The sequence below is a fragment of the Balaenoptera acutorostrata genome, chromosome 16 (assembly GCF_949987535.1).
Source record: "Balaenoptera acutorostrata chromosome 16, mBalAcu1.1, whole genome shotgun sequence".
In the NCBI taxonomy this organism is placed as follows: Eukaryota; Metazoa; Chordata; class Mammalia; order Artiodactyla; family Balaenopteridae; genus Balaenoptera; species Balaenoptera acutorostrata.
The window spans coordinates 17,699,330-17,714,605 of NC_080079.1; the positions used below are offsets into that span (position 1 = coordinate 17,699,330).

The following is a 15,276-nucleotide window of genomic DNA, read 5'->3' on the forward strand; positions in this document are numbered from 1 at the left end:
ATCTTCCTTTTTTTTTTTTTTTGGAATCTAAGGCATTCCTGGAGTATTTAAAGGCCATAATCATGAAGAATCTTTTTTTTTTTTTTTTTCCTAAGGATCTAGGTGTTTGTGTTTTTGTTTTTGTTTTTTTTTTTTAATGAATTGACATGTTTTTATTTATTTATTTATTTATGGCTGTGTTGGGTCTTCGTTTCTGTGCGAGGGCTTTCTCTAGTTGCGGCAAGTGGGGGCCACTCTTCATCGCAGTGCGCGGGCCTCTCACTGTCGCGGCCTCTCTTGTTGCGGAGCACAGGCTCCAGACGCGCAGGCTCAGTAATTGTGGCTCACGGGCCCAGCTGCTCCGCGGCATGTGGGATCTTCCCAGACCAGGGCTTGAACCCGTGTCCCCTGCATTGGCAGGCAGATTCTCAACCACTGCGCCACCAGGGAAGCCCCATGAAGAATCTTTAAAGAAAACAAAACACCCAAAAGTCCCCCACCCTCAGTCATGTGTCTCTACCATGATATGTCACAGATCGGCTCATTTAATCAAGATGAAGGGGATGGTGATGGTTTATCATATGCCTGGTGGTGCTTTCCATGGGTTACCTAGTTGAATCTTCATATCTGTCCTTGGGGTGGCTGATCTTTTCCCTACTTTACAGTCAAGGAAACTGAGGCTCAGTAGATCATCCCAACACATCGATGAGGGAACCAGAGCTCACGTCCAGGTCTGTGATGCCATCTCTTCAAAGCCATGTCTTCGGGCAATTAAAGAAGAAGAAGAAGAAAACTTGTATTCAAAAGCAACCTTAAACCTGATCCAAGTTTCATCATTTAAAAAAAAAAATGACAGTGTCTATACTCACAGCACAGAAATTGTAACAAAGCACTACTGAAGATTTATAATACCCCTTCAATTTAGAAAGGGAACAGGGGGCTTCCCTGGTGGCGCAGTGGTAAAGAATCTGCCTGCCAATGCAGGGGACACGGGTTCGAGCCCTGGTCCGGGAAGATCCCACATGCCGCGGAGCAGCTAAGCCCGTGAGCCACAACTACTGAGCCTGCGCTCTAGAGCCTGCAAGCCACAACTACTGAGTCTGCGTGCCACAACTACCGCAGCCCACGTGCCTAGAGCCTGTGCTCTGCAACAAGATAAGCCACCACAATGAGAAGCCCGCGCACCACAACGAGGAGTAGTCCCCACTCGCCGCAACTAGAGAGAGCCCGCGAGCAGCAGCGAAGACCCAACACAGCCAAAAATAAATAAACAAAATAAACTTACAAAAAAAAAATAAAGGAAAGGGAACAGGAAGTAAGATAAATAATCCAAATGCAAAAGATGGGAATAGCAGACTTTGGAATTAGGCATTTTATTTAACTCATCAAATAATACAAGTTAGTTCAGGAAACAACAATCAAAATGTATTACTGTACTAACGATATGTAGAACCACGTTCCCAAGAAATCTAATGAAAATAAATGCTGGAAATAAATTATTATGTGGAATACAGCAAATAAATAGAATTTTACAAAAAATAACCCTGTGAATATTAGAAAAAAAATGTGAGGTTCGGTGGAGCTGGAGGAAGTTGGAACTTGAAACTAATGCCTGAATGAGATGCAAGAAACAGCAGCACATTAATGAAAATTAGCAACAGACATTTGAACTCCTTTTCCTCATCCCCTTGGTTTTAGGAGTGATTTCTCCCCAGCCCCGAGATGGGCTTCGAGCCATCGCTCCTGACACCCACCGTCTAAGTGATGAAGATAATGTAATCGCAGCATCATTAGGAACCATGAAATCGCAATTCCTCGGGGAAGGAGCGCTATCGCTCAGTTACACAGAGAAGAGCGATTAATTAGCAGTTCTCAGTTTAAAGTGACTATGTACTACATGGGTTCTAATCCCACGCCGGAGCAGCTCGCAGGCCTAATGAATTATCTGGAGGAAGTTGAGCTGGAGCCAGAAGACATCACTCAAAATGTGATAATAAGTAAAATAAGACAAACTTTAAAAACCCAAAACTTTAAAATGATAGATCATCCACTATCGAGGTAAGGCTGTAAAAGAAGCCAGAGTGGGGGAGGTCAGCTAATTTTTCCTCTCTCCTGACATGACACTGTTGAGTATGCAATTTAATATTTGGACTCCATTTGAGGCAACTTGATCTAAATGGACTCATTCATTCATTCACTCCATACATATTACTTTAAAGCGACAACACTTTTATAGAATATGACGGGCTGGACCCATTCAACCCTTGGATAGTGAGTCCTCAAATGTCAGGCAAGGCAGATCGAACGCTGCACTTGAAACCCACCCCCTCCATTATGGTAGCTTCGGAAACAATTCTGAAATGGACATCTCTTCCCCCTGGCAGTGTAACTGGAATCAGAATTCTTACGATTCTCAGGAAGATGATCCTGCAACCCAAACCCGGTTGGCACCCAGCCACCTTGGTGCCTATGCTGAGCTTCGTACTAGGCTCTGAAATTCTGATTCTCGCCGGAAAATAGGATGGATGAGTGCAGAGATCAGTAAGTGGTCTTTGCACACTGTTAGGCTCAGCTGTCGGGCCAGCTGTCACCTTTCCACTTCACAACTGGCTTGGATTCCAGATTCAACCTCTCCGGGCACTGACGCCTCCATTCTGTATGTATGGGAGGTGGCAGGTGGTCAGACTGGGGCTTTAGTTCTAGGACGTAACACCTGGGGAGAAGGCCTGGGGGAGGGGCTGACTTGTCGATCGATGGTGGTGAAACCCACAAAAGGGAGGGGCTGAACTCCTGTGTGAGAAAGAAGGGCTGTGGCTTCAAGGCTGGGGATTGGCACCACACACTGGTTTCTACATCTCTTTCATGGACTTTATCCAAGTGCACATTCATAATGTGCCCGTGAGCAAGGGCGGAGAAGCACAACGCTAATGGTCTGGTTTCCTGATAGGAAAATGGATGCCCGAGAGGCAAAGTGACTCATCCAGGTGGGAATGGCTCCGAAATTTGTGAGATCCAGAGCAAAACGAAAACATGGAGCCCCATGTTCAAAAAGCAAGAAAGGGCTTCCCTGGTGGCGCAGTGGCTGAGAATCTGCCTGCCAATGCAGGGGACACGGGTTCGAGCCCTGGTCTGGGAAGATCCCACATGCCACGGAGCAACTGGGCCCGTGAGCCACAACTACTGAGCCTGCGCGTCTGGAGCCTGTGCTCCACAACAAGAGAGGCCGCGATAGTGAAAGGCCCGCGCACCGCGATGAAGAGTGGCCCCCACTTGCCGCAACTAGAGAAAGCCCTCACACGAAAACTAAGAGACCCAACACAGTCATAAATAAATAAATAAAAAATAAATAAATAAAGTATTAAAAAAAAAAAAAACTATTAAAAAAAAAAAGCAAGAAAAAAATGCTCTTTCCTTTCATCCCTGGTCTCTCTCTCCACTTCTCATGGTGTTTAAAAACTTCTAGTTAATGTTCTACTAAGTTAAGTCAAAATGTTAAGTTATTAGCACAAATTGTACCGTTCACTTTTATATTGTAGAGTGCCAGTTTTAAAATGCAAATATCAGCAGATTTAACACGTGTGGAATTGCCAAAGTTGTACACTGTATTTCGTGGTTCTTGAGAACCGGGTGCCTCAAACTGGCCAAAAGAGACAAGCCAGACTCGGGAAGGTGGGAAGAAGTAGGAGAGGGTTCCCCCAGGCGTGGAGCGGGCCAATGGGGATTCTCCCAGGGGAGTGCAGACCCTCATGGGCCTGGGCCCTGCCTGGTAGCTTGGGGCCCGCATTGCCCTGGAGCCTGAAGGTCAGGTTCCCTTTCTCCCCAGTGGCTGGACGGACATGCTGTGCCCCAGGTCTGGGGCAGGAAGTTGAGCCAGGCATCTCCTTCCATAGGCCCCCTGCCCCAACTCTCAGCAGATGGGCAACCTCAGAATGCACTGGATACACTTGGTACCTGGATCGGGCGGGGGGGGGACCAGAGGCTTGTCCCTGCTGAGTACCCCATGAATGCACCCTGATGCTGCCAGCGTAGGGCGGGGGCTGCAGCCATCATGCCCCACCCAGGATACTGTGGGGTGTGCATGCCTGTCCCCGCTCCTCCCCATGCCTGTGCCCAGGTTGGGGGCAGGTGGGCAGCGGATGCTGAGTGAGGGTGGGGAGGGGAAGGCCAAGTGGTACTAGGGTTCCAGGGGACAGAAGAGGGAGCGGCTGAGAACCAGACCCCAGGAACAGGGAGGTGGTGGGAGGCAAGACCACGTGAGCGGAGGCTCCAAGCCCCCAGTTCACGGTCCACTGTCCCATCAGACTTCATCTGCAAAACACAATTACAAAGATAAAACTATTAAGAATTTCAAGACAGCAACACAGAACATTAAACCCCAAGTGCAGGGGGCTTCTGAGTGTGGGGCCCCTGATACCGGCCCTCCACCCAAGACCACTCAGAAGCTCAGGAGGCCACATCTCCTGGTCTTTCAGAAGGTTCTACATGCCAAGGCTGCCATCTTACCCCTGGGCCCTTCGCCCTGCTTTGTGGGGAACATTCCCTTTTCCCTGCCACGGATGACTGGAGTTGGCAGGGACCTCCCTTCCAGCCCAACTTGCTGGTTTGCTGGGTGAGGAACCAAAGCCAGGAACAGGGTATGACTTGCAAAAGGCACAGCAGGGCCCAGAGCTCCGGGCACCTGAGGCCCAACTCAACACAGAAGATACCAGACTTTGAGAAAAGACCAAAGCCTCGTGGGTCTTGTCGCCAGGCTGTTCCTGGGTGTGAATGCACTGCTGCCACCACCCGGACCAGGAGCATCTTCAGGGCCCCCCAGATCTAAAGCAGCATCCCCTCAGCACCAGAGGCCAAGGTGTTTCCTCCGGGTGTCCCCTGGGGGCTCCGCATCAGGGTGGGGCCTCTACTCGTTACTTAATTGTTTCTCACAAGATTCTTTCGGTGGAGGGGGGCGGCTAGTGACGGCGGAGTGTGAAGAGCGATTGCAGGGACTTGAGGACAGAAATGATGCTCAAGCTCAGATGAGGAGAGAACCAGGGTTTCCCCCGCCGGTTCCTCCAAAGAACAAAGATCTGACATTTGGGGGGAAAAAAGGGATCAGAGCCAGCATGGATGGAACTGAGTTTTTCTGTACATCACAGTTTAAAAAAACATCACTGAGGAATGTAGGTCCCCGTGGTGTGAAGGCCAACACTACCAAGGAGGTCAGTGTTCCTGTGGCCGGGCCGTGGCTTCCAGAATGTGGTGCTGGTTGAAGAAGAGAGAAGCCCGGCCGGAGGCTGAAGATCTGGCATCCACCCCTGGCCCTGCCACCGACTTACTGGGTGATCTTGAGCAAGTCTTGTTCCCTCTCTGAGCCCCGTTTCCCCATCTGAAAATGAGCAGGTTGCCTAATGGCCCCTAAAGCTCACACAGTTTGAGGGCTCTGTGAGCCCAAGCTTGTCCACCTGCTTGGCTTTTGCCATCCAAACTGTCAACAAGGTGGCCAGCATGGAGCTCAAGGGACGCTGATCCATGCTTCCTCATTCTAAAACCCCGCTCTCGGGCTCTGTGTGTTTCATCTCTCCTCAAAAAGGAGCTCAGGGAGGCCCGTCCGGAGGCCGGGATGCCCAGGCGCCTCCAGGCCCCGAGTGCCACGTGCCCAGACTTCAAAGTGTCTCCAGTGTCCGGGGGTGCTGCTGGGGGAGGGTGACCAACTCACCCACGTGCCCAAATCTGGATTCTGCTTCTATTTTCCCCGTTCCACATGGAGGACAGAGAGGGGAGAAGAAGGGGAGAGAAGCCTTTGAAGAAACGTCTCCTGCCCCCTCTGCTCAGCCCGGCCACGCTCCCGTGGTGCACCTCTTAGCCACTCGGCAACTTTTTTCCCTTTCATGATATTTTGGGTTTCCGATCGCCTGCCAAGTCAAACTTTTATCATTTAATAAGCAGGGAGAAGAAAATCCTCCAAGTCAGTCCCAGTCTAAATGGTCCCCATTCCTGTCCCTGGCCTCTCCTGGCTGGTCCTGCTGCACAAGGGGCCAGTGCTCACGAGGACCCGTCCACTGCCAGGTAAGCGTCAGCCCTACTCCTGCTCCAATGGGGCGACCGCACAAACATAGTCGTGGAGATCGCAAGGAGGAATGAACACACAGCACTGCTGTTTGGAAAGGACTTCGCCAAGCAATTTATGGACATGGGCCTTAATCTCAGGGGCAGCAGTGGAAGGCGGCAGAGGCAGGGGCATTGCAATGTGATTTCCAGGCCCTGAGAGTCGCTTGCCTGAGACCAGAGAGCAAGACAGGACGCTGGGCATGAAAACAGCTTTCTGACCACCAGCCCCAGGGCTGGGGGGTTATTTTACCTGTTTTCTTATCTATCTTCTTGACCATGTGTCTTTGGGGCCTGGAACATAGTAGATGCTCAATAAATATTTATTGACTAGCTGGATAAATCTGATTCTACCTCTCATGCTTCAAACAGGGAAAGAAAGATTTGATTATTTAGAAGTCTCGTTGGGGACAATAAGGAGCTCACTGAAGCCATCTAGCTCTCTTCGCTCTGTGATTTCTTGGGAGGGGTGGGCGTGGATGAAGAGGAGATGGAAATGATGCAGAGAGAGGCTCTGAGGGCCACAATGCCCCGCTGTGCCAAGACCCCTGGGTAGGGCAGTGTGGGGAGGGTCTGCTCAGGGCATAAGTGAGCCGTCTGGGCTCTTCCCTAAATGTCAAGTTGGGCACCGCAGTGGCCTTGGCCTCCTGTCACCTTCAGCAGGACCTGGACAGGAGGTTGGAGCGGCTCACAGAAGGACGGAGTCTGCTGGACCCCAAAGTAACCTGTGCTAACGGCACCCCTACCTCCCTGTTCTGTCCTCCTTCTCAGCAAGGGCACTGCTGCGGGAGGTGTCCAAGGGCCCTCAACCTGTTACCTCTCCTCGGCAGAGCGCACGTGTTCTCAGAACCCCCGTGTCTGCCTGAGCAGCCCTGGGCCCTGGCCGGGTGTGTGTGGACTTTTGGGGCAAGGCTGTGTCCCCGGTAACCCATCCATTACCCAGAAGGGTAGCTGATGCCAGGAGAAGCCTCCAGAGAGCTGGTCCCAGGGAACCCAGGCCCCCTTCCCTTCTCCTCTTTCTTCCAAAGACCGCTAACTACTCCCTTGAGTGGTGGGTCGCTTCTCCCCCAAATGCCAAATCTCCCACAGGAAACGGTCAGTCCGGAAAGGTTCACCCAGAGGGATCGTGGCTGATGAAGCTGCCTAGGGGATTATGAATCTGCATTTTTCCAGGGTCCAAGGTCAGAAACCAAAGGAGTGAGTCTTTAAAGGTGGCATTTCAGGTGTCTCCCAGCCAGCCCATAGGGTGTCACCATGCAGGGCCCTGGCTGACCTTACAATTGTACACCCTTCAGAGGGCCAAGGCCTTGGCCACCTCCTGTGTCCAGAAGAGAAGCGAACAAGGGAAGGGGGCAGTGTGGTCGGAGCTTCAGGGAGTGGGGTTGGCAGGCTTCTGTCCCCGCCTTTACCAGCCTACGGCCTACACTTCTCCACTGAATTTAGCAGCAGCTCCCGTCTCCCAAGGAGGTGATGGATTCTAGCCACTTTCTCAGCTCCTCTCCCTTCTGATGATGTAAGACAGGGAAGATTAAGAGGAAAATGCAGTACAGTGAGGTACACTGCCGAGCCCGATGGTGGGTATACGGTGGGCCTCCGTAAGTGCAGGCTGAGGGCTCCTCTGAGGCCAGGGTCTTAGGCAGAACTTTCTGGAAAGAAGCTGGAGCTCGAGGTTGTATTCGTTCTCAACTCTGTGGGATCTCGTCATGCAAAAAACACTTCTCTCCAACTCAGGTACTTTTCCTGGCAACATAAGTTAAAAGCAAAAAAGTTGAGGCAACAAAGCAGCACTGAGCTGGAGGAGGGCCTTGGTTCCCCCTGGTCCTGTCCCCTCTTGAGTACACTTTGGGGAGGCCGGGGGACATAGGGGGTGCGCCGCACTGAGCGGTGCCTGTCCTGCCCCCAGGAAAGTCCAGGCGGCTCTCAGCAGAGGAGCGTGCGTGGTCGATCAATACAGGCTTCGGGGCCGCTGAGCTATTATTCACGCCAAAGGGCCTTGTTTGGATGAAGGAAGGAGTGCTGCATGGGTTCACAGAATCACAGGCCGGAACTCTGCTCCTTGGCACTTCCCCCCTCTCTGTGATATCTTCGTTATTTATGCAGCGCAAGTAGCGAGGTGATTCAGGATAAGGAAGTGCTTTCCCCACAGCTTGCTGGGAGCCCCATGAGGCAAGGCAACAGGGATTGCGTGTGATTTGGGCCAGGGTTCCAGGAGATATGCACCCTGCCTTTCCTCTCCTTTGGCTGTTTCTGAAGGAGGGGCCCAGAGTGGCACAAAGTGGGGCCTACTTGCCTGTGTCCCTCCTTCTTGGCTACTTCCTGGGATGAGCCCCCCTAACCATCTCCATCCTTAACCTGCACATTGCCTGTTCCTTACCTCCTCATATACTCCCAACCTCATACACTCCCATTCCTGTCCTGCCATCTTGGTTGCCCCATCATCTAGGTTTGCCCCACCGTCTTGGTTTGTCCCACCATCTTGGTTTGCCCTACCGTCTTGGTTTGCCCTACCGTCTTGGTTTGCCCTACCATCTTGGTTGCCCCACCATCTTGGTTGCCCCACCACCTTGTTTTTGCCCTACTTGCCTCTGGGAAGCTGGTTCTGGAACATTCACCTGTTACTGACCTGGAATCCTCACAGACATGGGCAGTCTCTCTCAGCACTCAGCGTGTCTTTCCTCCAGCACAACAGGAGAGGACTCTGACATTGGCTCCATCACCCACTTCAGGACCCTGTATCCAGCCTTGGCTCTAATCACATACCCTATTCTCTTGCCTGTACCTGGCTGCTCTTGGTTACCCTTCAATGGCTCCCTTCTTGGGTGCAGTGCCGACGGCTTTAAGAACTCTTCTGAGCTGTTCGTGTACACAGTCGCCTGCCCCATTTAAAAAAGGCTGACATCTTGTCTGAGAGCCACCTGACTATTCCCATAATGTGGGCGGCCTCTCGCAGGTACCACTGGTTTGAGTCCAATGTGCTGCAGGCAGAGTAAAGTCATATACACAAGAGTGTTTCCTGGGGTTTCGTTTCAGGTTAGTGAGTTATGGCATAGGGCAAGGCCAAGTTTGAGGGCCGCCGTCTCATCTCAGGCAGTAACCTCGACCAGTGTCTCCGGGAGTCAGACTGGGGATGGCTCACTACAGAGTCTTCCTTCCTTCTTTCTGGAAAAACGGCTCTGAGCAAGCCTTTTGCTGAGGTATAGAGTCCATTCCAAAGGTGGCAAGTTGTCGTGTGGCTGATTTGGAGTGGACTGAAAAGGAGGCTTGAGGTCCCCCAGACCCTGGTGTGTCTGCCATTTCTAAGCCCACAGTGACCCATGCGGCTCGAGGCCAGGCCCCACCTGGCTCACACCCGCTGGCCCCTCCTGCGCCACGGCTCCTGTAGGGCCATCTGTCCTTGTGTGGGCGACGCTGAGAGGTGCCGTGCTGGGCAAGGAACGTGTACCATCTCTCCCCTTCACATCCACAGAGAAGCTGCCCAAGGGGTCTGGTCTCTCTGGGGATGGGGGTGGGTGGAAGTAGAAAGAGGTTGGGAGAAAAGTACTCCCCATTCCCTGATATTGACCAGAACACCCCAGCTCTGCCAATGAACCAGGGCTCTCAGAGTGGCTGTATGGTTATGTGAACTCATCGAATCAAACAGGGTGACCAGATGCGTCCAGCAGTTACAGCATGGAAGATGCCATTGACTTCTGACTTAGGATGATGATGATGATATTGGAACTTTTTCCCGCAGGCTCACAGCCCATGGAAAAGCCAAACACTTCACAGAAAGGAAAAAAAAGGTGGAAGGTCAGCCTCAGGAAAGTGCTGCTTCTGTTGTCTATTAGGGAAGCACTGTTTGCAGTGAGCTCATTGCTGACACAAAGACGGCCCAGACGTGCCCCCATCACACCCTCCCAGCACCAGCCAGCCGGACACACAAGTGTTCTTTTGAGAAGTCCCTACTTACTTTCACTCCAGACCGGAGTCCTCCAACCACACACTCAGCTAAAGGGGGAGGCAAGTGGACCAGAGACAGGGAACACACAGCGGTTCCTCGGAAACCAGCCCCAGCCATGACCAACAAGCAGTCCTTGGCTCTGGACACACATTTCTCCCAGGAAAGCCACCTCCACTTCCAAGCACTCGGTGCCCCACTGGGCTAGCAGTTCAAACCAAAGAGATGAGGAAATCATGGCTGGTAGTTAATTCTCAACTATGTAGACAAACGGCTATAAATATTTATGATAGGAAATTTCATTATTTAGAAATGCTGCTCTAAATTTCCAGCTATCTCCATGAGAGTGCCTGCCGAACAGGTTGCAAATTAAGAACAATTATTTTTGTCTTCTGCATTTGAATAGAACTTACAGCTAAAGTCATTTAAAGGGGTTAACATCCACCTTAATTAAATATTAAAGTGTGCCTGTACCTGCTGCTTTTGTTGCCCCTTCGAATAAGATATAACCTATTTTTGACAAGTTTTCATCTTTCTCTGTGGAAGACGCTACATGAAACCAAATCAGTGGCAAAGAGGAGAGTAATGAATAATCTATTTCATATTCCAACAGTATCCAGAGCTCGGAGTGGAAAAATATTCCGTCGGATGATGGCAAGAGGCTGCTTGGGTACCACATGACACAGCTAATGTTTAAATAATAATAATAAAAAAAAGCGATAAACAAATCATTAGCCCTTAACAGTTTAACGCAATTTGTTAATGAACGTAATGGTGGGGACTAATAATGAAAGAAAATAAAAACGTCTAAACAGGCGCCAAGTTGCTGGCGATGCGCAATTATTTCCTTGTCAAGTTTTTATGATTTAATGAGCCCCTCTGGGACTGACGGCTGTCAGTCAGTCGTGACTTTTTGACACCATTACAACTTCAAATACAGCAGCAGGCAGGCTGTTTTCCTCGGATTTGAAATACTGAAATGATCTGACAGTTTTAAAGAAAAGATGTGCAAAAGAAAGGAAAAAAAAAAAAGGAGAGAGAGAGGAAGAGAAAGACGGTTGCTTTCCTTTCTTTCCTTTTTTTCCTTCCCCCTCCTTTCTTCTGTGGAGTAGATAATCTCTGGATGCTGTTTGGTAATGAAAATCCAATCACTGAGGTCATTATCTGATGAGCTTTTTGGAACAGGCAGGCTTTTTTCCCCCTCTTTATTTCTTTACTTAATGATAACCCTCAATGGGCTTGCCCCGCATGGGACGGCCAGAGCTGCACAATTTTGTTCACCATTAATTTCAGCCTTTGAAGCTCAGGGCTCAGAAGCAGTAGCAAAGCAAACCCCCCACCAAGCTGGTTCCAAAATAAGACAATCCAGCCTGCCTTAAACAGAATAGCAAATGGCCTCCCAGCCCAGGCCTGGCAGCTGACGTCAGGCCCGCTGCATTTGCAGGCATTCGTCGGCATTCGTCTTCAACGTGGAACATTTAAAACTCTTTACAACTTAAGAGACTTTAATTAAATTGCTTTTGATTCTGGAGCAGGGCAGCATCCACTTTATTTACGCTGCCAGGGAAACTGTTTAGTCTGCATGAATTTTATATGGCAAGGGCTTCCTCCTTCCTCTTCCTCCTCCGTCTCCTCTTCTACACCCCACCCTTCCGTTGAACATAATTTTTAACAAAGGCTCCTGACTTTAGAGATATTCGTCAATTTCACATTAAGTTCCTATAACCTTTCACAGTTCTATGAATGGCTTCGAATTTGTGGGCTTTCCTCCTTCCCCAGGGGAGCAGGGCGAACAATTTTCCTCCCCTGGGGCTCCTCTGAGTCTGTCCTGCAGTGTTCGAGCGGGCCAGGCGGGAATTCAGGGGCCTTCGGACCAGCTTCCTACAAAAGTGGTCACTATCCCTGTCTGGGGGTCACTCTTGAGGTGAATTTGATGGGGCTGTTAGGCCAATCTTCTTCCCACTCTCAGGGTTGAATTGGGGCAAAATCTCAGGCAAGGGCTGATAATGACATAGAACCCTAAAGAAGAAGCCACTGAAGGGTGAGCGATGCACTCCCTCCTCATTTCCTCTTTCAACATGAACGTCAGGTGTTAGTGAAATATTTAGGAGCCAGCGAGTTTAGATGATCAGATCAACCTGGCTTGCCAGGTGGCCTTAGGAAGAGTCTGGCGGCGTGAGGTGTAGCTGGGTGACCGATTATACACTTTAGCGAAGACCAACTGTTTTGAAGGAAGCTACCAGAGAGGTTGGTAGAGTACTTCCCCACCATTAGAGTTTCAAAACGAGAAGGAGATTACTTGTTTCCCTGCTTTTTCATTGTTTCTTCGATGTGTTTAGCAGGTACAGAATTCCGTTATCAGAATAAAAGATTCTTGCTGAGATAGATCCCTTAAGCTGATAGGAAAATTAGTACAGCCTTCCCACTCCTTTGCTGGCCTACTTCGCTCTGCCAAAATCCCACACCATCCCTGCGAAGTAAATGCTGCAGCTTTATTTACACAATACTAAATGATTTATCTGAACACATGCAGGCCCTAGCCTGTTTCGATAAGTACAATTTCTCGGGTGGATTTTGCCATTCTGCATTTCCTCTCTAAACCATAATGGTTCTCTCCTGAGTTGGGGGAAAAAAAAAATCAAGAGCTGCATCCAGGTGATCTCAGCCCATGGGCACAGGTGGTTAGCATTTTTTTTTTTTTTTTTAAAGGAATTCCTTTATTTTTATTATTTATTTATTTATTTATTTATTTTTGGCTGTGTTGGGTCTTCGTTTCTGTGCAAGGGCTTTCTCTAGTTGCGGCAAGTGGGGGCCACTCTTCATCGCGGTGCGCGGGCCTCTCACTATCGCGGCCTCTCTTGTTGCGGAGCACAAGCTCCAGATGCGCAGGCTCAGTAGTTGTGGCTCACGGGCCCAGTTGCTCCTTGGCATGTGGGATCTTCCCAGACCAGGGCTCGAGCCCGTGTCCCCTGCATTAGCAGGCAGATTCTCAACCACTGCGCCACCAGGGAAGCCCAGCATTTTTTATGAAGGGAACAAGTTTGCTTTTCAAGGATTCAAAGCTTCCAATTATACTCAAAAGATAGAAAGGACCCTGTAAGTGCCTATGAAGTCTTAAGAAAAACACATTTTGCTTTATGACTAGCGGGAGAGTGACCTCAGCTTGGGCACCTTGAAGCCTGATCATAAATGAACTCATCTTAAACGCAATTCCCGGTTACCTCGGACAGAAAGAAACCCAAGAAAATCACAAAGCATGGCAGAGGTTTGAATACATAGTGAATTCAGGAAGGCTGTGCTCACATTTGTTAGTGAAAAAACCCAAGCCATCCTTTTGTAACGCGCTGCAATCCCTTATTCTTTTAAAGGAGGTTAGTGAACATTTTCCATCAAGTTTATTTCCAGTGGATCAGCCTATAGGACTCTACCATATTGATAATCACATTTGAAATTTCTCACTGAAGGAGTCAGGTTCTTGCTCTTCCTGAAATATTCATGCTCTCTTTACATACTGGAATGGATGTGGAGAGAACCCTGTCAGACCTTTTACATGTATGAGGGCTGCTTTTGGCAGTGCAAATATTAAGACGGAAAGGATACAGAGATGCTTACACAGGTCAGGGGAGAGGAGGTCACCATTAAATACCATGCCGGGGCTCTCTCTGCCAGCAGATTCTGGGGAGTATGGGATTTCTGGAAGGCAAGGAAATCCTTCTTGTAGCCAGTAATCAAAGTTGTGAAAAGTGGATATTGGGCAGGCTCAGCAAAAAATATTCTTGGGTAAAAAAAAAAAAAAAAAAAAAAATATATATATATATGCATAGAAAAACAGGGAAAGTGCTAAGTCAATTTCCTGCACAACTGCTATTAAATACCCACCTTTACAATGAAAGCTCTCAGGCAGGTGCACTATATTCATTATGCCTGGGGAGGAACAGGGCTGGTGTGCTGGGCCGGTCACTGGCTCTGGCCGCTGCGTGCCTCTGCATTTTTCATGCTCAGACATCACAGAAGGGCTGATCGGTGACAAGAGGTGTGTGACAAACAGCACAGCCCATCAGAAGCCCCCGTGACTGCCTCATCATGCCCTCTCCCAAACCATGACCCCTGACATGTCCACAGGGCAAGCGAGAATGTCACCAAGGCTATTTTGGTCAGTAGATGAAATTACCAAAAGGCAAATAAACATTCGCCTTCCCCTATGAAAAACAAATCTGGGTGAAGACAAACCTAGAAAAGGAAGCCAACCCACATGCAAACAGGAATAGGAAATATTTTTACACTCTTTGCACTTCAGCTGAGCAGCGGTGAGAGAGAGGGAGGGCCATTCAGGCCCCGTCAGCGCGAGAGAATGATTCATATGACCATTTTGTCTTAATTACTCAGAACGAGCCACGGTCGCTGTTTATCAAGGAACAGCAGATACATCAGTGTCTTCTGACAGAAAAAGTGATGGCTGTCAGGATGGTGATAACCAGGACGATGGCCAGAAGGACGATCAGGAAGCGGTTCTGGATGATTCTAGGAGAGAGCAAAGGAGGAAAAGCGATTCACACAGATAAACCGAGGACAAAGATCATGTAAGACCGAGTTGGCTAATCAAACGGAGGCTTCGCGGATGGGGGTGGGGAGCGCAGTGTGGGCTGTGCGTGTGCGTGTGCCTGCGTGCGTGTGTGTGTGTGACCACGCAGCTCTGTGGTTCCACAAACAATCCACCAGCAAACGAACGACGCCACAGCGATTGTCACGAGGCACCCGGAGAAATGCTTCCCGAGAAGCTGCAGCGAATCAAATGGCTTTCTGGTCTCCGAGCACCATGCAGTAATCTTTCAGTGATCAAGGGCCCCACGCGAGCTTCTCTTTTTAATTTAACATGTGAGACAAGCCTCATTTTTTTTGCAGTGTTTCCCGTGAAAGTGAAAGACTCCAAGGAAACATATGTCAGTAAGGTACTTACCTGTACAGAAATACCCGGGGAAAAGTAAAAGAGAGACTTAGGAAGAAAAGGACAAGATTAAGAAGCAAGTGTCAAGCTTGCAGCTCAGGCTATGAAACCATCATCTGTCACTGGGGCTCACGCTCCGTTACGCCGAGAGGAAACGTTACATGTGCTCCGTGGCAAAAAAAAAAAAAAAAAAAAGATGGAAATGAGGAATAATACAAAGTACCCGGGTGCCTCGTGTGCTCTGGCTGGTGGGCCCTCACCTCTAGGGATTCCAATCCCCTCAGCTCTGGCTCTGCCAAATGCAGATGGGGAACTGGGGACTCAGAAG

General features: G+C 49.6%; 1 protein-coding gene across 7 annotated transcripts in view; it reads right to left on the bottom strand.

Moving 5' to 3' along the window:
• Positions 1-491: 491 nt before the first annotated feature.
• The window catches only part of VTI1A (vesicle transport through interaction with t-SNAREs 1A), a 372,209-nt gene continuing 357,424 nt past the window's right edge, over positions 492-15,276 (bottom strand). For 4 of the 7 annotated variants that reach the window (XM_007173096.2, XM_007173102.2, XM_007173095.2 and 1 more), the window contains one exon: positions 13,032-14,524. In XM_007173096.2, coding sequence (XP_007173158.1) covers positions 14,378-14,524 — 147 coding nt within the window. In that variant the 3' untranslated portion in view covers positions 13,032-14,377. Of the gene's footprint in view, positions 741-13,031; positions 14,525-15,276 lie in introns of those variants that run through there. The other 3 variants (XM_007173099.2, XM_028164246.2, XM_057530932.1) reach the window with 2 other exon arrangements.